The sequence below is a fragment of the Rhinoderma darwinii genome, chromosome 1 (genome assembly GCF_050947455.1).
Source record: "Rhinoderma darwinii isolate aRhiDar2 chromosome 1, aRhiDar2.hap1, whole genome shotgun sequence".
Classification (NCBI taxonomy): Eukaryota; Metazoa; Chordata; class Amphibia; order Anura; family Rhinodermatidae; genus Rhinoderma; species Rhinoderma darwinii.
This window is the reverse complement of record NC_134687.1, coordinates 512,100,582-512,126,209: the sequence shown is the minus strand read 5'-3', so window position 1 is coordinate 512,126,209 and position 25,628 is coordinate 512,100,582. Positions and strand designations below refer to the sequence as shown.

Here is a 25,628-nt window from a genome sequence, read left to right as displayed (position 1 = left end):
GGGGGATATGGGTAAATAAATATATGTAACTATCTGTCAGGAGAAGTTTTAGGAACTACAACTCACAAGTACACAAAACTTAGGGTGTAAGGCACAAATTTACATGTGGAAGAGAAGGTTATTCACAGATAAAGTCTTCCCATAAACAACCTGTGAGATCAGTCTTTGTATGGTTTAAAAGCTGGCAGATCACTTAAGTTCACGCCATTGGTGGATTTCAGTTGTTGACTTACATGCAACAAGAAATAGGATGGCACAAGACAAAATAGTGCCGTCAGAGAAAATAGTCACTACTGACAAGGCAATGTTGACAGCAATGGTATATGCAGAGAAGTGCAAAATAAGTCACAAGGAGGATTTTACAGTTTCAACTCGAAGTAAAATTCAAAATGAGATCCTGGCTTGCAAGAAAAAAAAAAAAATCAAAAAAGGCCCAGCCAGTGATTTCTTCCAATGAACGGAAAATAAATATTCCCCTTTTAATCCTGTCTGAGCTGGATGTTTTTGCAGCTTACTGTTAACCAATAAGTCACAAACCACTACCCAGATCTGAAAGTGTGAGGTTTTTAAAAAATGGTGATGAAAAAGAAGGAATGGAAAATGGAGAGTAAAACATAATCCAAACACAAATTTTAGAATGCCAGCTCAAAATGATTTCCTCTGACAGTTTATTGGAAAAAATAATAATAAAATAACTCAACTACTCCAGTTAGCAGTATCATGTTAAATAAGAATCATAAGTTCATTGTCATTTATTTATTTATCTTTGTCCACAAAGCTGCTCAGAAGGTGATTTGCAGGATAGTCATTTCCTTAGGAAAGACAAAATGAACAATAAATAATTGAAGTTACTATTGTTAACTGGTCACATGTTATTCATTAAAGAGAAGAGTAGCAGAGATCGAGAGTAGCTGTGCCCAGTTCGGCGTCCATCTGCTAGTCAAGCGGCTGTAACACTGATGGGCATTTCACAGTATCTGTTTGTAGAAAACGTCTGCCATTATTAAGTCTGTGTTAGATCTGAAATCGTGCGTCTAGTTCTTCTTGTTGTCTGTTACTCTTCTACCCTCCACCATGGAGTCCAGGAGGAATTTTTAGGCGGGAACGTTCAACATTCAACTTTGTGCTTTTGGCTCATGAGATGTGATGTTCTGGGGTAAAGTCATTAACAGTAAAACTGTTTAGATTGTGTGCAAGTCCTGCAGTTGCAAACATAAACCATACATCACAGAATTTCATAAGAAAATATCTTACTTTCCTTTCCAAAGAGTCCTTAGCTTAACAATAGCCTTCTTGGAAATTGACATTTATTGATGAAGTTTCAGTACACTGGCTCAAAATGGCAAATTCTTTTCAGCTGGTATTCCAACTTTCTGCTCCAATTATGTACATGCATCATTGGGCATAATAGATGATGAAAATGAAGGTTTGGGTGGTACGTCTGGCTTTAAGGAGGGAGTACGTTTCACACCTGACCTAGGCAGGGAGTTATAGGCATTGATACTAGGCTGCCTAGTAAGAGTCACTGTCTGCCCTTGAGCAGCATTGAAATGTATAGAGTCTACTCTTTGCGGAGCAGGAGGAGGGTTATCCCCTCTACCAAAACTCTGATGTCTGGAGAGATGAGAAGAATTTGATGAATTAGTATTGTTTCTTTTGAGGGTTGATGACTGATGAGTTCTTGTGAGTGAATTTGTAGGATAGTTTCTCTTGTATTCCACACTGTATGCTGAAGCATGCATGTCAATGCGCTTGCCCATTCCATTTTGTGACATTGAAGAACTTGGGGGACCTAATGAAGCCTCTCTCTGTGGTACCTTTGGAGGTATGCTTTCTAAACTGTCCACCAAGTTGACACCATGATTAGGACTTTTACTGGCAAGATGTTCTTTAATTGTTTTGTACTCCAGAGTGGAGTTCTGGTTTTCAATAGAAATTTGTGCCACCTCTGTTAGTTTTGGCTGGTCAACATAGTCATGTTGGTAACCTTGCTGTGTTATTGGCAGTACTACTACACTTGGAATGTGGCTGGGTGATGCTCGAAGAGGCAAATCAGTGGGTATAACAGGTGACGGCATAGGTTGTATGTCTTTCGTACACGCATTGATGATATTTTGGTTTCTTTCCCAGTCTCGGCTACCCCTGCTAGGCTTTCTCTTCTGTTGCAAAGTTGGTGTGGACTCAGGAGTTGGTAATGCTGCCAAGTCAAGGTGATGTTGTTCAGCTCTAATTAACATCTTAGCAGTTGTACCTGGTGTGGCAAGTTTTCCATTATGCATTAATGGTGTAAGGATGGCCTCTGGTTTAGGTTCCTTGCCCTGACCATCACCGAAGAGTCCACTTAACTTGGTAACACTTGCCATTGACCCTCTACGTGGGTGACTCAGGTCTTTGTCCTTCCTCTGGACCACATCCACATCTCTCCTGCGATGGTCACAGATACAATACACAATAATTCCAGAGAAGACAGCCCCCATGACAAAAGATAGAATTACAGCAATGGCCAAGAGTGTGACAGGAACAAGTTGATCGTGACCTTTCAAATAGCTTTCACGAATTATTCCTGCAATAAATCAAATAAAATGGTTCACTTAGTAAAATATATTCATGACATTGACCATTTCATTTTGTTCTGCAAAGTGCTTACAACTAATCAATACATTTCTTAATTATTTGCAAATTAAAGCAAAAAATATAAAAATTCAGTATGATCTTAATTTTTACAATATTTAATTCACATTTCTACCTCTGTTTATTTGGTAATCATGAAAGATGCAGTGCAACTACACATATGTTTCCCAATCATCTAGACAGCAGAGCAAATTAATGTGTCATATTGTCATGTTTCATTAACTAAAGAAAAAAGAACAAACTATTCCAAGTGCCATAACTGTAACCTGGGGAGAATTTCATGTAAAAAATGTAATCCTGATAGAATTCTAATTAATGTAATGAATTATGTGCAGTATACAAATTGTCATACATTGTCAAAATAATCATTTATGTCAGAATTAGTGCAATGTTTATAGCAGCATATATCTAACTGGATTATTTTGTACATGAATAAACATGTAGAAAACATTAACAAATAACTATAGTTAATGACCATTGTTATGGTAAATAAATGATGCAAAATGAACATTATGTATAAACTATAAACACCACTAAAAGAAACCATTGCTTATACATTATTCATAGATTATAGGGATTTCTAAGTAACATTGGAACTCAGAATAAGGCCATGCACTTTTCACTAAAATGGACACCAAATATTCTTATGATTTTATGGGTAAACATCTCATTGATGAATATGAAAAAGTGATGCCACCTTTCACTCACTATGCCTAGTGACATCACTCTGTCATTTCTCAGAATTTCCTAAAAGTGACTAGTGACATCACTTCATTAGTAGCAGACCATACTCTAACTGTTGTCAAAACGGACTATAGTTTTTTTTGAAACGTTGCTAATAGAAACTTGAACCTCTCACTATTTGGGGGGGGGGGAGTAAAATTTTATATATATACATATATATATATATATATATATATATATATATATATATATATATATGAGACAGTTGTTTAAATATCAAAATTTGAAACTATGAACATTCTTTGTTTCATAAAAATAGTAGTATAAGTGGGATACATAAATAACCAAAGAAAATATTATAGAAATGTAGGAAACCAATATAAATTGAAATAAATAATCATAAAATGACTGCATGCTGAGAATTAAAAAACAATGGGGGAGATTTACAAAGCTAAATGCGCCAGTACTCTGGCTTAATTCATGCTGAAAAAAAACTGGTGTTCATGAATTGCGTCAAAATTATTATGTGTTTTAGACACTTGTTGTGCCTCACTAGACAGTTTTGTAAAATGACTAGAAAAGGGATGGGGCTTAGCAAAAAGGTTCTGGGCTTAAAATGTGCAAAAGTCTGCAAAGATTGCCCCAAAATTTTGGCACGTAATATTGGTCTTATGTAAGCCAATCAATGGGTGGCATAAGGAAGATAAAAGTGTCTAAACATTTCTAGCAAGATGTGCCAAGTTTATCCTACAGCATGCATCACTGTGCTAAATTTGGTACATCTTCTGCCTCAAGTTATAATCTGTTTAAGACAGTAATAATAAATCTGTCTTAATGTGCGGCACTAAAAAAAAAAAAAATTTATTAACAAGTTCATTTTTCTAATATTCTTCTTTTTCTGGAGTGTGTATTAGGTGCACTATGATGTTACACAGATTTGATTATAGTAAGAGTTTGTCATTGGACAGTCATTACTCGGGTTTATATGGAGCAATAAAGTGGACGTCCAATTAATTGTTAGCATGCTGGTCTGAGCAATGCATTTTTATGTAGACATATTTTGGTAGAATGAAAACCGAAAAAGGCTCAGTTTGTGATTATTTTCAGCCAGTAACGAGTGTCGATCAACGATAACAGCATGTTCATCGACGCTCGTTTGCTTACACAAACCAACGGTCACAAACGAGCATTCGTACAAGCGCTCGTATGCCCGACCATGTAAAAAAAGCCTTTACTCATAATAAGCATGGCAACTAAGGTGAAGAGAATGGGAAAATTACACAGATTAGATAATGATCAGATCTAATGGATCCAATCATTGTGACTACTGTATGTAGGTAGCAATGGCCAATACATACTGTACTACAAACCAAGACTAACATTGCGCAAGTGAGTCTTCTCACTTATGCTGAAGTATGGAAGTTAGATTCCCGTGTGTTATAATTAAGCTCTTGCCCAAGACCAAGATAACATACACATCTGCAAAAAGCCATGACCAGTCAAAAAGACAAAGAATGTTGTAATCTCATAGAAGACTGGTGACCAATTTGGCGTTTTCTCTATTGATGTTTATGGAAGTTCTTATTAACAGACTAAAAAAAACAACTCTACTACTGGAATCGTCTAACCTGCTCCTAAGGTCCAAAGTAATTTGACCATCCTGAATTACAGTTCTATACTATAGTAATATATTACTATCCAATGGAATAGGAGTAGGACAGTGATAACCTTGTGGATCCACTGATCAAAAAATAAAAGATCTGAACACCATGGTCAAGAATAAAAAGTATGCTTTTTGATTGGAGTTTTCTTGATCATGATAACATTCTTAATCATGTACGATAATGAGCCTACTATTGAAAATAATTGTCAGGTATAGTTAATCTATATATAAAATGCACTAGATCTGGTAGATTCCTGCATAGAATTGGGTCCTGTAATTTAAGTGAGATGAGGGTTAGATTAGGGTAATTTATAGTAAAAAAATAAATAAATAAACCTAAAATACAAGTTTATCCAATATAAAAAGTAGCTTGTACCATTCACAAACTTTTTTCGTGTGATGAGTTCAAATGATTCACCTTATATGTAAACTAATATATCTCAGCATAAAAGTTATAGCCCCGTTATTAGGGGTTTTACAAATCTTAAAAGCTGTTCTCAAACTGACCCAGCCCCAATGTACACAAATAAACATACATGATTATAAAAACCTTCTCTCTAATATTGTATTTTCTATATGTTTGTGAATGATATTAGTAGTGCCTTTATCAGAAGCAACTTGTATCTTAGGTTTACAGGATCTACAATTTGTCCAAGTTTAAAGATAGAAAATAAAAAAATTAAAACATTTACAATAAAATGACAAAATGTTTTGCAGTACCCACCTAATGTTTCTGTGTTAGCGTTATTTGTGTGTACGGTCGTATCACCAGTCCCCCTTTTCTCTATGGAAAGTAGTAATGGAACAATGGAGCCACAATAGTCTACAAGTCATATCCTGTAGACCCCTTTCACATTTGCGTTTAGAACAATGCAAATTAACTGCATTTTTTAAAGAATTCGTTCACGTGGACGTTAAAAACCAGAAAATAAGTTTCACAAACTATAGACAATGTGCCAGTTGAAGGGAACACTTATAACGGTCGAAAGTAGCGATCGATAATGAGGTGCGAATGCCTTTAAATGGACCAATCAGACTTCATTAGTTACATCAAGGTTGAAAAGGTTGCGCCAATGGTAATTAGAAAGTTAAAGGTTAGATAAAAAAAAAAATGGAAGATATGGAAAACGTTTGTTAAGTACAGCGGTTGAAATTTGCACTTAAATTCATGTGCAGGTGTCCATCATGTTGAAATAGAAAACGAAAAAACGTTGTTTTATTTTTTATATATTTACTTATTTTTTATTATATTAACAAAAAATTCCTTGTGATTTAGGAAAACATCTGGGCAAAGTTGGGTGTGGCGTAAAATATATGAATTTAATAGTAATCCTGAGAGGCATGTTCATATGTTAAATATACGGATAAGTCGATTTAAACCTGCCAATTATTTTATTCTGCCAAAAAAGAACAATGGTAAAGAATTCTCACTAGTTCTTACTTCAGATACTCAGGGAATTCAATTTCTGAAGTATGAAAAAAACAATCACACATCTGCCAAAACATCATGACTGACCTCAGGAAAAAAATAAAAACAAAAACGAGCTTTACATACAATATTAGCCTAGATTTAATTGCTCTGGAATTCCGCTGCGGACACTCCGCAGCGGAAATCCGCAGCGGACCCGTTTCTCCATTGCCTTCCACAGCTTTTTAGTAGGGTTCGTTTGCACGTTGCGGACAATTCCGCTGCGGAGCATAGGCTGTGGAGCGGAATTTGGTGTCCGCAGCATACAACGGTTGTTGCGGACGTGTGGCGGACTTGTTGCGGAATTTCTCCATTGACTTCAATGGAGATTCAAAATTACGCAATGAAGTCCGCAGATGTTATGTAGATGTTATGTGTGCTGCGGAGCGTATTGGTTTTACTACCATGACATTTCTTCATTCTGGCTGGACCTATGTATTTCTAGGTCTACAGCCAGACTGAGGAAGTCAATGGGGCTCCCGTAATTACTGGTGACTATGTGTGTGCACCCATAATTACGGGTGACTACGTGTGTGTGTGTGCACCCGTAATTACGGGAGCGTTGCTAGGCAACGTCAGTAAATAGTCACTGTCCAGGGTGCTGAAACAGTTAAGCGATCGGCAGTACTACTTACCAATAACTCCCTGCTTCTTCCTCCAGTCCGGCTTCCCAGGATGACGTTTCAGTCTAAGTGACGGCTGCCGCATCATCCAGGGAGGTCGGGCTGGATGCCGAAAGACGGACGCGTCACCAAGACAACGGCCGGTAAGTATGAAATTCTTTTACTTTCACTAGGGATAGTGCTGTCCCTTCTCTCTATCCTGCACGAAGGGAAGTACTTCACCTCAATACGCAACTGCTAGTCCGCATCAATTTAATGCCCATTTTGGGCAGAGCCGCAACAGAATCTGCAACGCAGATTCTGTGCGGCATTGATGCGGACAGTTGCGGAAGAAATACGCCACGTCTGGGCATGCCCTAAAGGTTGCAGTCGCACCCAGGCCCTGAAGCTGGGAGGTGTCCAAAGTCTCTCTGCCTTATATGAGGAGACGAATACTATTAAATGGCGCATCATAGTTGGGGACCCAGTTGCAGATTTTGGATTGGGTCCTTAGAGTTTCAAATTACCCCTTTGATCTAATTTATAGTAGTATACACATGAATTAGCAATTACACATATTCTGCCGGTTAAACCAGCGCCAATCAACAGCATGTCGATCAGTACTAGTTTGCTCCATTCAATAATCGCAAGTATGGGGACAAACTATTGTTAATACATATGTTTGTCCCCATACATTTTGCAGCTGGTCGGCAGAACATCCCCTTTTTAGACAGGGCAATTATTGGGAACGAGCTTTTACCTGATCATTGGCCAGTGTAAAAGGGCCTTTAATTGTTTATGATGCTTATTGTTCACCCCAATCTGTTTCAAGATTTACAACCTACTGCGTACCCCAGTGTTCAGGGCATTACATCTAAGGCTTCGTTCCCATCTGCGCTAGGGTCCCGTTCTGATGTTCCGTCTGAGCTTTCCGTTGGAACGGGACTCTGACTAACAAACGAAAACCAAAAGGTTTCCGTATCCATCACCATTGATTTCAATGGTGACGGATCCGGTGCCAATGGTTTCGGTTTGTCTCAGTTATGCAAGGTTTCCGTCATTTTGACTCAATATCGTAGCCAACTGTGTCAGTCAGGGTCCCGTTCCAACGGAAAGCTCCAACGGAACGGGACCCTAGCGCAGATGTGAACGAAGCCTAAGACGTACCAAAAAAAGCTTTATCCACAGAAAAGATAAAATAGCTCACACCAATCATGTAAGGTGAAAAAGAAATAAAATAATATGACTGAATTCACAGTACAAAGAAAAGCCTGGGGACTTTTACCAATTTGTAAAGACATCTCCTAATCTTGTCATTCAAGAAATGTAATCTATCGGTAAAGGCCAGTTATACTGTACATGTTTGATTTGTCCATCAATACACAGCATAGATATGATAGAGACTTGTGTGAAGCTATGCAAGTGACCATTTGCCTCTCAGAGTTTAACAAAAGCTCTTCTGCGTCTAGTATACATTCATATACAAAATACACATTCCATTTATTGAAATCTTTATGTCCCAAATACCATTTCAATATATAGGGCTTTTTTTATAGATTCAAATTAGCTGTTGCCATTTCTTTTAAGACATAATAATGCTATTACATTAAATTACAAAACGTGTTGTGCTGTGACAGTAACCACATCATTATTGGGAAAGGAATTCACGAACTGCATTACTGAAGTAGACACTATGCACAATGCTAATCTCCTATAAAAAAAAATGAAGTATATGAAGTAAAATTAATATGTCTCCCCATGAAATGTATTTCAAAAAGTGAAATGAGTCAAAAAGGGAAAAATGCAACTTCTAAAATGTACCTTGTTACGAACACAAACGACAACAAATTAAGGATCTAACCCGAGTTAGCATTGAAACTTTAAACCACAAAAAAAAAACAACATAGGATTCTCAACCCGTTAAGGATCACAACACTATAAATATATGGGGCATGTTCCAGGGTGTCACCGTAAAATGTACAGCAATGATTTAAATGCTATGTACACTTTTAAAAGTTTTTTTTAATTAAATCAATCTTTTAGAACATTTTTAAAGGGACTTTTGTTAAAAATGTTGTTCAGTTTTTCCGATACAGCTTCTATGTATCCTCTGTACAGAAAAGCTCTATTGCTCACTTTTGGCTGAATCCATCAGTTGAGCTGTACTGATGGCTCTGCTGAGAGCGGGTCCTGTGTATATCTAAAGCACAGGACCACCATAACACCGATCACATCTAAGTTGATGAACGTAGATGTGATCAATATTATTGTTATTCCCTGTGGTAGACATTGATTTTATTTAAAGGAATAGTGTCACGAAAATTTTTTTTTTTACATCAGTTTAGTTTTAGTGTTTAATTAAAAACTTTTAGATTTATTTGTGTGTTTGTGTTTTACTTTTTTTTATTTTTACACTTTTTCTTCCCTATGGGGGCTGCCATTTTTTTTTCCATTTCTGTATGTGTCGATTAACGACACATACAGACATGGAATACGGCAGCTACAGTCCCATAGTGAATGCGAACGGGGCCCATTCCATTCACTATGCTGTACGCCGTCTGTGTGGGAACGGCGCATGCGCCGCTTCCACACAGTCCAAGTTGAACTGCGCGCCGTCCGGCGCCATTTTCCTGTAGACCGGAAGTCGCGGTCGGACAGTAAGATTACTACTTCCGGTCGCGGCTTCCGGACTTGTGCACTTGGAGCGGCGGTAGCAGACGGAGCAGACGGACCGGAGGGAGCGGCGGCGACTGGAGCAGGTAAGTTATTTCTATGTATGTTCGTGTTTTACTGTGTGTTTACTAGTGTATGTTAACCTATTACACTGTGTGTTAGCTCAAAAAATGGCGACACACAGTGTAGGAGGTTTGACCGTTCAATCCCCTCGTTCTCCCGGCACTAGCCAGGATAAAGGAGGGGGGGATTCTGAGAGCTCACTAGAGCGAGTGAGTTTTCCCAAATTTTGCAGCATAAAGCAATGTGGTTGCTTTACCACATGCAATGCTGCAATTTTGGGAATTGCTCCATCTAGTGACCAGCACTGGGAAATATTATAAATTAGAATCTAATTTATAATATTTCCTGACTAGTGAAAAAAAGTTAAAAATTAGAACACTGTTTAATCATTTTTACACTAACTGTTCAATTAAAAAAAAAAAAAACTCGCAACACATTCCCTTTAAAAAATAGAAGATTTTCGAAGTGTATGAAGCATGTTGGGGCACCGGAGCACGTCTTAGCATCAGCATCTCGTCTCCAGGGTAAACATCTTCATTTCTGGGGGAAATCTTTATGTATTGTATCTGGTTACATTGATACCGGTGGCACTGACATTTTTTGCCAGATTTGTAACCAGTTTCCATAACCTGGCTGGACGTATACGGAGTATAACGTCCCCATTTCCCCCTCACGTGTGTGCGTAGCCTGGGGATACTCTACTCTATTGTACGAGATATGGCATTAAATTTGCCTGCTAGTTACTATGTGTTGACTGTTGCATGCTCCATTTTGTCCTTAGGGTGATTCATCCATTATGTGTTTGTATTTTTTTTAACTATATCTATTGAATAAAGATTTATATTTTTGAATAAATTAGATTTTGAGCTCTACATTTTGTATGTTCTATATGATATTTAGACAGTTCTCCGTTATTGCATATATCAGTAAGTACTTTTTTGTTTTGGTTTACTCATAGCCTTTAAAGCCGCTGCTTCTGAAATCGATCAGGTTGGATGCCCAGCTATCAGAAATAGCCAGATATTCTTAGGAAAAGACAGAAGTGGTTTATTACTACGTCTGCCTTCTCTATTTCAGGATACAAAGCACTAAATGCATGCAGTGTAGTGAATAGAGGCATCGACCACAATGTGCACAAAACCACTAAAAAATGTCTGGTCATTTAGACCAAAACATTCTGGCCTTTAATGGGTTAAAGAACCACCCCATCCAATTTTTAATACCTGCTTGGCTGTCTAGGATACAATATCTGCCCAGTAAGTACAGTTAAAGGCTATGCACACCATTGAAATAGACAATTTTATGAAAAAAAAAAAAAATTGGGATAAAATTGGGATAAAAACTTTTTTAGATACAGCTGCTTTGTATACTGTATACAGAGCAGCTGTATCTTCCACTGAATCCTGTATCTGCCAGGTCAGTGGCACTAACGGGTTCAGTGACAGCGGGTCCTGCGTGTCTCAGATACGCAGAATCGAGCTGCTATCGATCACATCTAAGTTCATAACTTAGATGTGATGGATCACACGTGGATCCTGCGTGCCTGAGACATGCAGGACTTGCTGACACTTAACCCGTTAGTCCTGCGGACCTGATAGATTCAGGTCTTAGCGAACGATACAGCTATTCTGTATACATAATACAAAGCAGCTGTATCTAAAAGATTATAAATAATTTTTAATAAAATGATTTCAAAGTTGTACATAGCCTTAAGTCTGTATCAAAAGTCAACAAAAGAACATTTAGATTTGATAATCTATTTGATTGGAGAATCTGGAAAGTGACTTGAATATGCTTAAAGGGAATGTGTCGCTAGCAATTATTTTTTTTCCAGTTAAACTATTTGTATTTGAGTGATACACATGGTTTTAATTTTTTATTTTTTTTCACAAGTCAGGAAATATTATAAATTAAATTCTAATTTATAACATTTTCATGTGCTGGGCACTAGAGGGAGCAGTTCCCAAAATTGCAGCATGGTCAATGTGGTAAAGCAACCTCATTGATTTATGCTGCAAATTTGGGGTGGACACACTCTCCTCTAGTGTACTCACACAATCCCCCCCTCCCTTCTTCTGGCTAGTGCCAGGAGAAGGAAGGGTTTGAATCTTCAAACCTCCTACACTGTGTGCCGCCATTTTTTTAGCGACTGCACAGTGTAGGAGGATTAGATACAGGGCTCAGCAGACAGTATCACACGAACATACACACATCACATACACGAACATAATACACACATCACATACACAAACAAATTACCTACCACCGCTGCCGCTGGTCTACTCTCCTATTCCTTGCGCCTGAACATATGGCCGGAAGCCGCGGCCGGAAGTCGTCATCTTACTGTCCGGCAGCAGCTTCCGGTCCACATGAAGAGGATGCCGGACTTTGCTCTGCGAACGAGCTTCGTTTTGGTCTGTGTGGGAGCGGCGCATGCGCCGTTCCCACACAGACGGCGTACGCTTCTGAGAATGGAACAGCTCCTGTTCACATTCTCCATGGGGTTGTATGTGCTGTATTCCATCTCTGTATGTGTCGTTAATCGACACAGATGAAAAAAAAAATTGCAGTCCCCATAGAGAAGTAAAAGTTTGAACACAGTAAATATTAGAACGTGACAACACTAATAAATAAATTTTTTGTTTAGATTTTATTAAAAGCAAAATAATAAATAAATAAACAACATCATGACACCTTCCCTTTAAAGTTTTTGCCACTTCTCCTCCCCTCATAGACTTTGGTTGAAAATATTGCTTAGAAATAATGCAATATGGAACCTAAGTAAAGAATAAGATCGTATTTTGTTTTTATCAATATAAAGTTACTTGATATTGTGCTGTATTGGAACCTGATTCTAGTAGACTTTTTCCAGTTAGTATCTGGCATGACTTGGTAGATATTTACCACTTGAGTTGTGTACAGACCTAGTAGTTAAAAAGTGTAGCTGGACACAAAGTATACTGTTAAAAAATATACAATAATATAAAAAAATGAATAAAAGAAAAACTGTAGTTGCCCTCACAAATAGCTTACTAAGAAATTGGACGGCATGATGCAGTTTATGGGCAGAGGTACCAACACCCAATATAACACTATCATTAAATTTCAAGCTCACTTCTTGGACTGAAAATACTTAGGTTAAAAAAACATGGTATCAGATGGATATAAGCCATACATAACACACCACACTACTGAATTTACTACTAAACCGCAGCATCATACTGTAAAATTTCACTGCGGTGTGTTAATGATCTGAGGTTAAGTAGATATATGTACTAAAGAGGCTATTCAGGCTTCTGCGGATGTAGTGTTAAATTCAAATACTTGTTAAGAAACTAGCTGACTTTATACCTTAATTATTACGCTAGGAGCCAAAGCATCTAGTCAAAAATGTGCTGAGCTGACAAATGAAGGCACTCCAGACCTGCTCTACTGCGCATGGCTCAACTTTTAACATTGTGTGCATCTACACATATACACATCATAGCAGTGGGATTTTTGGGGGGGAGACTGTAAAAAAAGCTCCAGCATTATTAGGATTCTGAGCAAGAATGTATCATCTCCCTGATGTGAATGCTGAAAAACCCAGCAGTTCAGTTAAAGAATGCAAAAAACAGGTCAACTCCCTCTTAGAAGCATTAATCATTAACAACAGGGGACATCTACTTGGCGCTAACACAATGTTCTCGTTGCACAAAGCCAAACCTTCCTAACAGTATAGATTGATAATTCAGTATAAAAAGAAGATTGATAGTTAAACTACAGATTGATCCTACATAAAAGAACTGCGTGTAATTGTCAAAATCCGATTATACCAATTTATTTTATTTCACTTCGCCGAAGAATTCTTGGAGAAACATTACCCATGGTTTCATTTTAAGTGGAGCTATGTCCTACACACATAAAAGTAGTAATTTTGTATGGTCTGGATGCTAATAATTTGGAAAGCTGTACTGTAAGAATTAAGTCAAAGTTCCCTCCGCAGCCTCTTCAACATTAATAGCATTTAAGGGGTTGATATGGGTTAAATATAGAGGAAATCCTTAGCTCAGGTACCACTTCCCCCAGAACAGTGTGGAAGTATGTGGGACACAATATTAGCAAAGAGCAAACTGACCTGAGGGTTACACGGATCATCTCTCTTGCATTGGATGAAAATTGGAGGCAAAATAAGGCCCTCCTGTTCTGGTATTAAGCTGGTGGGCATGGTGCCATGACTCAGCACCAGAAGAGGAGCCCCAATTTTTATTTTTAAGCCTCATCTTTTTAATATGCCCATACCTTAGCCCCTTCGAGTGCCAGCCATTTGTAGTGACCACAAACTTCTGTACATCATTGTCCGAACAGCTTAGACAACCAGAGATCAAAATTATATACATCAATTTAGCTATGGTGAGTGCTACTACGGTGAATTTTTTTGGCAGACTGTTCGATCAATATAATTGTTTTAGTAATACGTTCCCTGCATTTACACTGGACAGTTATCATTATCATTCCGAAACAAGTGAATGGTGATAACTGGCCAGAGTAAATCAGGCCTATGGGTAGAATCTATGACCTTAGTTTAAATATATGGATTATTAGTCTAAGTGTACAATATTGGAATCTCAAGGAGCTTAAGAGGTCCATCAGGAGACCCTAAATACAGATTCTGATGCCTCACCTGGAAACATTGCCAACAGCTTACGCACACTAAATTGACAGATTGATAAGAGGCACTTCTTAGTTCACCATGTCTCTCTGTAGCAGAGAAAATTTTGAGACAATGACACACAAATTTCATCAATGTGTATTTAAATCACAGCCAAATTATAGTACAATTTGTTTAGAAAAAAATAAATTAAAAAAGTATAAATTTACTTGGGTCTGTAGAGAACAGAAATGTTTTTCCCAGTTCAATCCACTTTGTGACAAAATTAGAAAATGTATGCAGTCATAAAAGTCCAAAACAGGAAGTGATGAAAAGGTTAATTATGCTGGTGGTCTTTGTTTCACTTGGGGAACTTTTACAGGACGGGAACACCATATGCAGTAAGCACTAAGAAAATCTCCTCACAATTGTATATTATGTACAACTATAATTCCACAAAACCAAACTGCTTTGTTTATCAGTATGAACCTATTAGTACCATACTCGAATTTTCCAACACTTGTGGCTTCAACCTGTTCCGCTAATCACTGGGCACAGTTAGTTAAATGTAAGACCAATTGGAACCATTTGAAAAAGTATTTGAAGAAGCCGTCTTCACTTTAGAGGCTTAGACAGTAATGTGGAACAGATGGCACTGTATGAAACATACACGTTGGCAAATGGACGTGGAATGCCATAAATTAAAGACAAGATTCTTTTCATGAAACTACTAATTAGTTGCAAACTTCCAATAATGGAGCGTGTTACTGCCAGTAAGTTTTGCATGATGTGGGTGTTAAAGCTATTTTGAGCTTTTTATCTTCGGGCAAAGCTGAACACGGATGAATGTGATTCAGCCCACTTGCCTTCCTACCACCTCTAGATATTATTTGCCAGTTGTGCCAATTATAATCCGCACATCAGAGATATTTCAGTAAAATTGTGTTCAATTACTTCCCATTTATATATTCTTCATTCATACGATTTTCTGCAAAAGTTAGCACTGAGACGCCTGTTGTATTTGGATAGTGAAACAGTCTTTATGCCAGACACATAACAGAATTACAGGAAACATGCGGAAAATTAGCTAATATAGTCCCAGATGTATATAGCATGAGTCTGTGCTGAGACCTCTGATGAAATATGCAGAAAACAGCTATAAAATGTTTCATTCACAGACTATATGGCGGCCTCACATCCAGAAGCAAGACAAAAGTAAAGAAAAATGAAGCCTAAATGAGAGATGTATGAGAATAGACAATTCTTAAGTTTAGAACAGCACATTCCCAATAAGCAGTTATTACCAGAAAGTAAAATCCCTGATCCACATCCATCAGCAAGCATTGGGCTGTTTTCTACCCATCTGTAGTCTGCACTCCATTGTCAGACTATAAACTGTGTAAACTGAGACCTATTTAATAAAATGTTGGCCACTGATGTTAGGGGATTAGCAAAAAAGGGGTATGAAATTTGGTGTTTCCCTACTAGAGTTTCCCTTTAAGACCAACATTTTAGAAATGTTTTTGTTCTATTGAGTTGAGTATTTTTAACAACTGACATTATGAGAAAACTACACAATGTATTATTTAGGTACTTCTAACCTTCACCTGGAGAGAGCAAGCACACTGAAAGTCTCGAAGAGGTTTTTTTTATTCTTGGTCTAAATGACACCAGGACAAATCCTCTGTGAATACATCTAAATACAGCTAATGCATCTTAAAAAGATCTAATGTGTCTGCTTGACAAACCAGATGGAAGTTTAGTGAAATAAAAAGATGTATACTACAAACAGAGCAAATATGTATTATAAACACTTGTATGTATTTGTCTGGTTAATAATAATTTATACAGAAATTAAAGCACAACACCTAGTCCCCTATCGGTACAGTGAAGTTGCCATGCTTGTGCTCTTCCCCTCCTTATGAGTAAATAGTTCCAGAAACTTACAAGTGCGACCACCAATGGAGGGGACATGCGGATGTCTACAGTACATCTCACTGAAACTGTGGACTGGGACCCATTTTTGGGATCATTGTGGCTCTAGTCTGAAGGACACCCATTGATTTGACTTTGATGACATATCAGAATGACATTTCTTAAAAAAAATTGATGGAAAACCTGATTGAGTGACTATAATGTTCTGCTCACACTGCATTGGGGATCTATGTTCTGTATTAATATTGGGGCTCTATGTTCGGCTTATACATCAAGAAGTATTCTTTACTGGATGTGGCCATAGACTATTAACCAAATGTATGCAAAAGGAATGCCCTTTTGTTCTTGAATACGCTTTTTAAATACAACTGGATCCCTAAAAAAGTCCCTATCTGCGGGGTATAATTTTTTTTTCTTACAATGCGACAATAAAAGATGTATACATATTTTTATAACGTGAGTGAATGGCATATGTATGCAACAGTTTAAGAATACAGCTTAAGTGTACTGTTTACGTTCGATGGCATACATCAAATGTGTACAACAAACATATGCCACAAGCACCGTTTGAACAAAGCCTTGCTTTGAGACACAAGTCTCTAAAATCAAAGGCTAGATTAATTATGAAAAACAAATACATAAGATTTAAATATAAATTAATAATGCCGTAAATCTCTATGGATTCTATAATATTGCCTCATGATACGGTGACAACTTTGTTTCATGACGTTTAGCAGCTTGCCAAAAAAATATATTGACCAGTTGGCATCTCTATCAGAGACAACTGTTAATCACAAACGGAATAATAACGACAGATCCTTGGCGTTACGGACAAGGAGACACTTAAAACAAACAGGGATACCCCAGAATGTGCTGACAGCAAAGCTTGATTCAACAGAAGTCACTTAAAATATTGCCTTGTCCATTACAGACCAATATAACCAGAGACTTAGTCAATACCAGCTTCTCCCTTTCAGATGGAAATGTGCAATTGTGAGGGCTATTAAGAATGAGGACATCTGATCTGCGCTAATGTCAAAAGGTCTACGACAAGTGTTCTGCAAGCAGATGCTTCTGATCAAACTTATCAGATCTCACTAGAGCTCTTGGACTGAATTCTCTCTGCTGATACTGCAAACTGCTCTGTTTTGCATCTGGGAAATATAATAATATGTGAATATGCTAAGCACGTAACCCTTTTGGGTATACTGGATACAGTGTCCTTGTAGGAAAGTGAATCACAAAACTGCATAGTCTTTATCAATTTAATTTCAGAATTTGAGTGGACAAGGAAACACTGCTTCTCAACACATAATAAAAGTTTATCACAATATGGGCACAATATGACAATAGTAACTTTGCTATGTATCGAGGTGAAAAGCTTTCTGGAAAAAATATATAGGTCTTTAAACAGAAAGGTAATGGAAAAACAGCAGGTCTCATTTTTTACTGAACGGAAAGCTGGAGACTTTCCTGACTGGTATCCATTTCAGGTTGGAGAGACATCTGCTTCCTGAAATATTTATCAGTATTATCACAGGTGTCTCAGCCGGGCATTTTAATGACAGATGAACAGGACAGGACAATGCAGCTGAATATGAGCATGTGTGAACGCCACCATTTGGCAGCCATTTTTATTTCACTAATAACAACAATGGATTATACTAGTATTGAAAAAAAAATAATAAATAAATAAATAAATAAATATATATATAAAGTACAGATGTCTTACCTACAATATTACAACCCTGTTTATGGGTTGTGTTTGGTATTTCAACTTAACTCCATTCAAGAAAATGGGGCTTAGCTGCAATACCAGACACTACCCATAGATAAATGGAACCTTGTGTCAGAGAAAAAAAAAAGTTACTTTTTTTGTTGTTTTTATGTTACCAATCTCAGACAACCATTTTAACAATTGTCCTGTATACACACCTTAAATGAAGACTATTTTATGGCTGATCAGTTGGATAACAGCATTTGTACTGTTAGTAAACATCAAAAATCAGGATCTCATGTTTCCTTTTTAATTTGTTTGGATTTGACATCCATTGCACCTATTTTCTTATTACTTAAAGAGGCTCTGTCACCACATTATAAGTGCCCTATCTCCTATATAAGGAGATCGACGCTGTAATGTAGGTGACAGTAATGCTTTTTATTTAAAAAAACGATCTATTTTAAACCACTTTATGAGCGATTTTTAGCTTTATGCTAATGAGTTTCTTAATGCCCAAGTGGGCGTGTTTTTACTTTAGACCAATTGGGCGTTGTACAGAGGAGTGTATGACGCTGACCAATCAGCGTCATACACTTCTCTCCATTCATTTACACTGCACTAGCGATATAGCTATATCGTTATGTGCAGCTACATACACACACTATAACATTACTGCAGTGTCCTGATAATGAATATACATTACCTCCAGCCAGGACGTGATGTGTATTCAGAATCCTGACACGTCTGTAGCGTCTCTGTGAGATTTACAGCAAGGCAAATGTAATCTCGCGAGATTACGATGTAACCTGTCATTTCAAATGAGATTACGTTTGCCTTGCTGGAATGTCACAGAAAACATTCAGAAGTGGTCAGGATTCTGAATAAACATCACGTCCTGGCTGGTAGTGATGTATATTCATTATCAGGACACTGCAGTAATGTTAGTGTTTGTGTATGTGGCTGCACATAGCGATATAATTATATCGCTAGTGCAGTGTAAATGAATGGAGAGAAGTGCATGACGCTGATTGGCCACTGATTGGTCAGCGTCATACACTCCTCTGTACAACGCCCACTTGGTCTAAAGTAAAAACACGCCCAGTTGGGCATTAAGAAACTCATTAGCATAAAGCTAAAAATCGCTCATAAAGTGGTTTAAAATAGATTGTTTTTCTAAATAAAAAGCATTACGGTCACCTACATTATAGCGCCAATCTCCTTATATAGGAGATAAGGCACTTATAATGTGGTGACAGAGCCTCTAAGTCTAATTATTTGCTACACTTAGAGACATCTTTTTTGAAGACGGTGTAAAATAGAAAAAATTGAGCATAGTCAAATAACATCTGACTGAATGTGCCGGCTCATTAATAATGGTATTGTCAGCAAGGAAAGTGATGCTCACCAAAACTAAGGGGTGATTGCAAAAAACGCCATTATACGATCACAAGGCCATCATACAGTACAAGTCCTCTCAGCACTTCTGACTGGCCAAGAAGGCTAACTAGCAGAGTAGATGAGATAGGGTACAGATTCTCTTCAAATTGTATGCATTTTTTTTAAAAGGGTTTGATGGGTTTAGAAAAAAAACATTTAGTTAATAAAGGGAGTCCAGGCCCCTCATCTATTAGCTTTAGCAGTGAGCAGCCACAAAATTTGCCTCTCGCTTTACAGGGTATAATGCTCTATTAAAAATAGAACAAATATACAGAGGTTCGTTCACCACGTTTCCACTGTGTTATTCTATGCGCTTGTCCGGACCACATTGTAAACAATGATGGTGCTTGAAGATATTCCAAGAGAAGTCCTGAGTCGACAGCAGGTATATAAGGAAATGAAAAGGGAGAAGCGGTATATCCAGCACTCTTGTAACAAAAATAGTTTTATTCGGTCATATTAAAAAAACAGGACAATTGAAATGATAATCCCGGGACCATGCTTACGCATTTCTAACCTCTAGGGTTCTCAATCATAGCTTGATTAAGAACCCTAGAGGTTTGAAATGCGTAAGCGTGGTTCCGGGATTATCATTTTAATTGTCCTGTTTTTTTTAATATGACCGAATAAAAGTATATACAGCTTCTCCCTTTTCAATGCCCTATAATGCTCTATTCCCTGTGGTGGCGCTGCAGAGAAATTGAACACTTGCTGCCAGGTTCCCCCACAGATTACAACTGATTGCTGGGGGGCCCAGTCACTTGACATCCAGTGTTACACTTATCATAGTTTAGACTATTGAATATGCAACCGAATGCATGAGTAATGCAACTGAACATCTAGTTGATGTAACAAAATATACGAGAGCCCTTTGCCCAAAATGGGTAAAATCCATCTTTCTTTTGCACTTGATGCATGCTAGGTAAAAATTCTTATGGGTATAACAGTTCTAAAAACCTAAAATAGATATTTATGGTTTTGTAATTACTTAAAATGTTAGATGAAAGTAGACAACAAATATATTATTTTTCCCCCTTTCTAACATACATGTTTTTTTAGCTGTAATACCTATAGACATGCTAGGTAAATAGTATATATTCTATTTACCAATCTCTAGATCTGCAAACAATGTGTGTAAGTGTGTTACACTGTAAAGAAACACATTACGGTCTCCTCTAGTCCTCCAGAATAGAAGTGTCAACTAAGCGGAAAATATGCAAATGTAAAATGATAATTTTCACATGTTATATCACAGTGCAAGAGCTAATTTATGTAAATACTGCACAACTCTAATAAGCCTATTTATCAGTGCTGCATCCTCATGTTTACCCCTGATAAATGTTCTCGGGCAAACATTGACTTCAACATGTGTCATTTTAAATTGTGTAATGCTAATGCATGAATTTAAATTAGATGTCCTATTTTATTAAGGGAGTCGAGCACATCAAAACCAAGGGAGTGATTCTCTGTGTCACAACATTTGATACATTTACTGTGTCGTCAACACAAAGACCAGTTAAGCCTTTCTAAAGAACTGTTTACCCACAAAAAATAATGGGTTTGGGTTCATGTATTTACTGCTGTGGATAATAAATGGTTGATAGGAAAAAAGAAGTCAAGAGATTTAGCGCAGAAAATAAAAGGCCTTTGAATACAGAATTTGATGCATGTATATTCTATCATTTTGTTCACCTAAAGATACCCTGTCAACACATTGTAAGTGCCCTATCTTCTACATAATGTGATCGGCGCTGTAATGTAGATTACAGCAGTGTTTTTTATTTAGAAAAACTATCAATTTTGACGGAACTATGGCCTATTTTAGATTTATGCTAATTAGTTGCTTAATGCCATTTTTTAGCTTTAGTCCAAGTGGGCGTTGTAAAGAGAAGTGTATGACGCTGACCAATCAGCGTCATACACCTCTCCATTCATGTCCATTTGTACTCAGCACAGCGTGATCTTGCTAGATCATGAAGTGCTGTCACTTACTCACACATTAACGTTACAGAAGTGTCTTAAGTGACAGCACATCATGATCTAGCAAGATGACCATGTGCTGAGTAAATGAATGGAGAGAAGCGTATGACGCTGATTGGTCAGCGTCATATACTTCTCCTTACAACGCCCACTTGGTCAAAAGCTAAAAAACGCCCAGTTATGCAAGTTATGCAATTAAGAAAGTAATTAGCATAAATCTAAAATAGGTCATTAATCCGTCAAAATTTATAGTTTTTTCTAAATAAAAAACACTGCTGTAGAAGATAGGGCCCTTATAATGTGATGACAGAGCCTCTTTAACAAGCAATTACAGTAAACTACACAATAATCTGACCACAGGGTGGCACTGTTTTGATAATGTCTATGGATAGTTCATTTTTATGGTAAACGTAATCAGTGAGGTAACTTGTACGTACACAAAATATTCCTAACACACACACACACACACACACACACACACACACGGTTATCCCTTTGTGGTTTTTTTCCACCTGTTTGCAATCAAGGTATAATCCTACTATGTACATTAAAGACTATTAGTTTATTGCTCTAAAATATTTCTTCTCATTTACCAGTCTACAGGTCATCTTACCTCTCTGCTGATTGCTTGCATGGATTATTTACTAAAAGAATGAGACAAATGTAGTACAGCCCTTTTTTCTAAATCATTGAGGCTTAGTGGAAGTGAATAGTCTAGGACTTTGCCCAAGTGTTTCTTCTGAGCATAGACACAGGGCAGGAGCTGTGGTGTAGCCTGGGCTTCAAGCCAAAAGAGGTTGTACCAGGTGGACAAACCCTTCTCAGCATTAAGGCAAAACACTGATTTGCTAATTGCCATGGGTCGAGTTTTTACCCCTGGGCAATCAGCTGTTATTGCCGATGGAATACCAGTGCAGCCACAGTATTAAGCCTCATTCACATCAAGTTTTTGGAATATATGTAGTGTATACGCTACATGTGTATGTTAAATGCAGGCTGTGACAGGCACATCACCCATAGACCATTAGGGGATGCGTTTAACTAATAAGTCATGAACACTCATGACTTTTTCATGACGTATCCCGATGCCATCATAACCTATGGGTGACGAATGTATCTATGAATGAATCTATCATAGGCATCAGTCACCCCTAGGCTATTATGGCATTAGTTCAATAGATACGTCATAAAAGGCTACTGGAAATCGCATAACGTATATGTTTAACAGATGCATGTAAAAAATGTGATACAGCAGCATAGGTCACCCATAGGCTTCGATGTTAAAAAAAAAATGTATACCGCGCTCTATATTTTATTTTTGTGGGTTCTCCGTCAGACGGAATAACTTAGTCTAATGTGCTATTCCATATCTAAAAAAAAAGGTACATTGGCATATACCTGCCCAGGAAAAAAACAAAATTACTTTTTTGGCCTCCATTGGGCTTATAGGGTCCCGTGGACGCATTTAGCGTGTACGCCAGGAGAGTGATGTGAACAGGGCCTTACATGGCTCAATCTAATAAATTGACCCTGGCCATACAATACACGGTGATAAATGAGCACAACTCTTTCTAGCAACTCTCTTTTCTGGCTTATACAGTGGGAAATATGTACAGGTGGTTTCCAGATCGGACAGCATACAACGTAATAATTGTATATATAGTATAGTATAGTAATATAACTTTCTAACATTTTGTGTATACATTTCTTACAGTTAAAGATCATACTTGCAGTCACTGAACCTTCACTGTTTACTTTCAACCTAAAACAACTCAATGAAAATACCTCTGACTACACAATTTGTTAACATGCCAGATTCATTTCAATTACACTACACATCACTTATGCACGGTGATCAGATATTATAGACACTATAAAAATGAGTTGGATCACACAAAATATCACGTTTGCATTGAACACTTTGGACATTTTCTTTTATCTTCTCTGCCACAAGTTGTACGTGTGGAATTGTAGAGCCATTAGACTAACATTGCTTGTCATCCCGTCCCACTTGTTTATTCTAAGCTCTGACCTCCGTGTTCAGTAAGGAAAAGTCAGCTCCAGTAAACATCAATATATCCAACTTAGCCTAATGAATGAGAACTCCAGACAGAATGCCCCAAGGAAAAGTCAGCATTCAATCAGTGTTTTTACCACTCGAGTGAACAGATCTGGGGGTGGTTTATCAAAAGTTTAAGCTTAGATTTTGAACTGGGGCAGAAAACCCATAAACGGCATGAAAAATAGTCCATTACATCCATTAGCCTCAATGGAAGTAGAAGGCACAGTGGAAATGGAGCATGTCTTGAAAACTAACACCCTGCATTTAGAGTGAGAATGGACAGGACTATGTAAGCAAAGTCCTGAGCCATTAGTGCTCTGTAATTCCATTATAGTTGGAATTTCTCAATAGAGTTTATGTCTTAAAGTTAAATGCTCTATAAAAAACTTTTGCGCACATATTTTAACTACAGTTGGTTGTAATTCCAATTTACTAACCAATATATCTGCTACAGTCTGAAGAACATATAATAACAACACTATCAATAAAAAATATGATGGTATAATTCTAAAAAGGTTTTGTTTTATCTAACAAAACATTGCATACAATCCTACAATAACATGTCTTTTTTCAAAGCCAAATTTTTTGTTACACTCCTAATTTTTTGGCTCAGTAGGTTACGTTGGGGTTGCACTGGCAAAACCGACTTTCCTGCTCACTTAGCCAGCCCTCCAGTAGTTTTCCAAAACATCTGCAGAACATTAATTCTTATCATGTCATTGGACAGGAACAGATTTCCTCTTCCTGAGAACATTTCCACTTCCTCAGCAAGGGATCTCAGAACACTTGTAATGTCTATATAAAAATTGCTGACATCTATATATGTATAGTTTAATAGAAATATCTGCTTTGTCAACTAAAGACGTGATTAATTGAATTTACTGTGTTTTAAATCTAGTCACTTGCCTGTCAATGTGCTGACCAACTAGCTGACAACTGGCAGCCCCGTCAAAAAAATAAAATAAAAAAATAGCCACTAAAGGTTAAAGAAAATCATACATACATTCTTATAAAAATTGTCAGTGATGTCCATAGCAAACAATAGTACACTGATTTTAAAACATGCTCTGAAAATATGAAAACTGGAATGTAAATGCTATTAACAAAACTGGCCATATTTTTATTCTAGGGAAATCAGTGATCAGCAGTAACAAAAATATACAAAGGTTAGTCCAATATTGAACTAGACTAATGATGTATAAACTGACCACACATGGGAATATCCTGTTCCTTCCCAAATTGTTATAGACTGATTGATCTACATTTAGGTTATTAGTGACCTACAGCACGCAGAAGAAGGGGGTTGTAGGCTAATCTACTGATTTTTTTGAGTCCTCTCTCTTTTTGGTAGAAACATTTCATAAATAGAGACTTGAGGCTTTATTTAGTTTCTTTCAGGAGTCCTACATTATGCATGTTCAAACTATAATCTCCCAGTCCATCATCTATCATATCAATCGTATTACATAAATGACACTGCCAATTACATGTAATAGGTAGGCACATAGCAAACTCGATATATATATATATATATATATATATATATATATATATATATATATATATCTATAAAAATAAAATTTCTCATATATACATCTCTTCCTTCTCTGTTCCTCCAGTAGACTTTGATCTTGCATTAAACATCTCATAAAAGTCAAAATCTTTTATAAACCATGTACAAAACGCGTTTGTTTGCATATTAAACAATAGTATCGCATACCATTAAACTAGTGTATAGATTCCAACAAAGGGTGATTACATACATTCTGGAAGGTTTCTTAGCTACCTATTAGCAGACCAAAGAGTTAAGTCCCATGTTCACTTAAAAACATCATTAATCATGATTTGTCAACTGTGAACAATAATGTAAAGCGTTTTACGTGGAATCATTTTCCATGACAAAATATTAGAGAAGCAGGAAGACAAAAAGCAAATTGTTAGAATAAACCTGGAGTTCACATGTGTGTTTAATAAGACAATGGTCCTATTACTTGAGACGAGGAAAGAAGAGACTGAACCTCCTGCGGCTCACCGCTGCCGCTAATTTATCAAGCTCATTAAGAAAGCTGGGAAGGCTCCA

General features: G+C 37.2%; 1 protein-coding gene across 6 annotated transcripts in view; it reads right to left on the bottom strand.

Moving 5' to 3' along the window:
- SEMA6A (semaphorin 6A) overlaps positions 1 to 25,628 on the bottom strand; it is a 172,211-nt gene that overhangs the window by 24,273 nt on the left and 122,310 nt on the right. For 3 of the 6 annotated variants that reach the window (XM_075836319.1, XM_075836325.1, XM_075836335.1), the window contains one exon: positions 564 to 2,563. The exons of the other annotated variants lie outside the window; for them this stretch is intronic. In XM_075836319.1, the coding sequence (XP_075692434.1) occupies positions 1,383 to 2,563 (1,181 nt within the window). In that variant the 3' untranslated portion in view covers positions 564 to 1,382. Of the gene's footprint in view, positions 1 to 563; positions 2,564 to 25,628 lie in introns of those variants that run through there. 6 annotated transcript variants of the gene reach the window in all.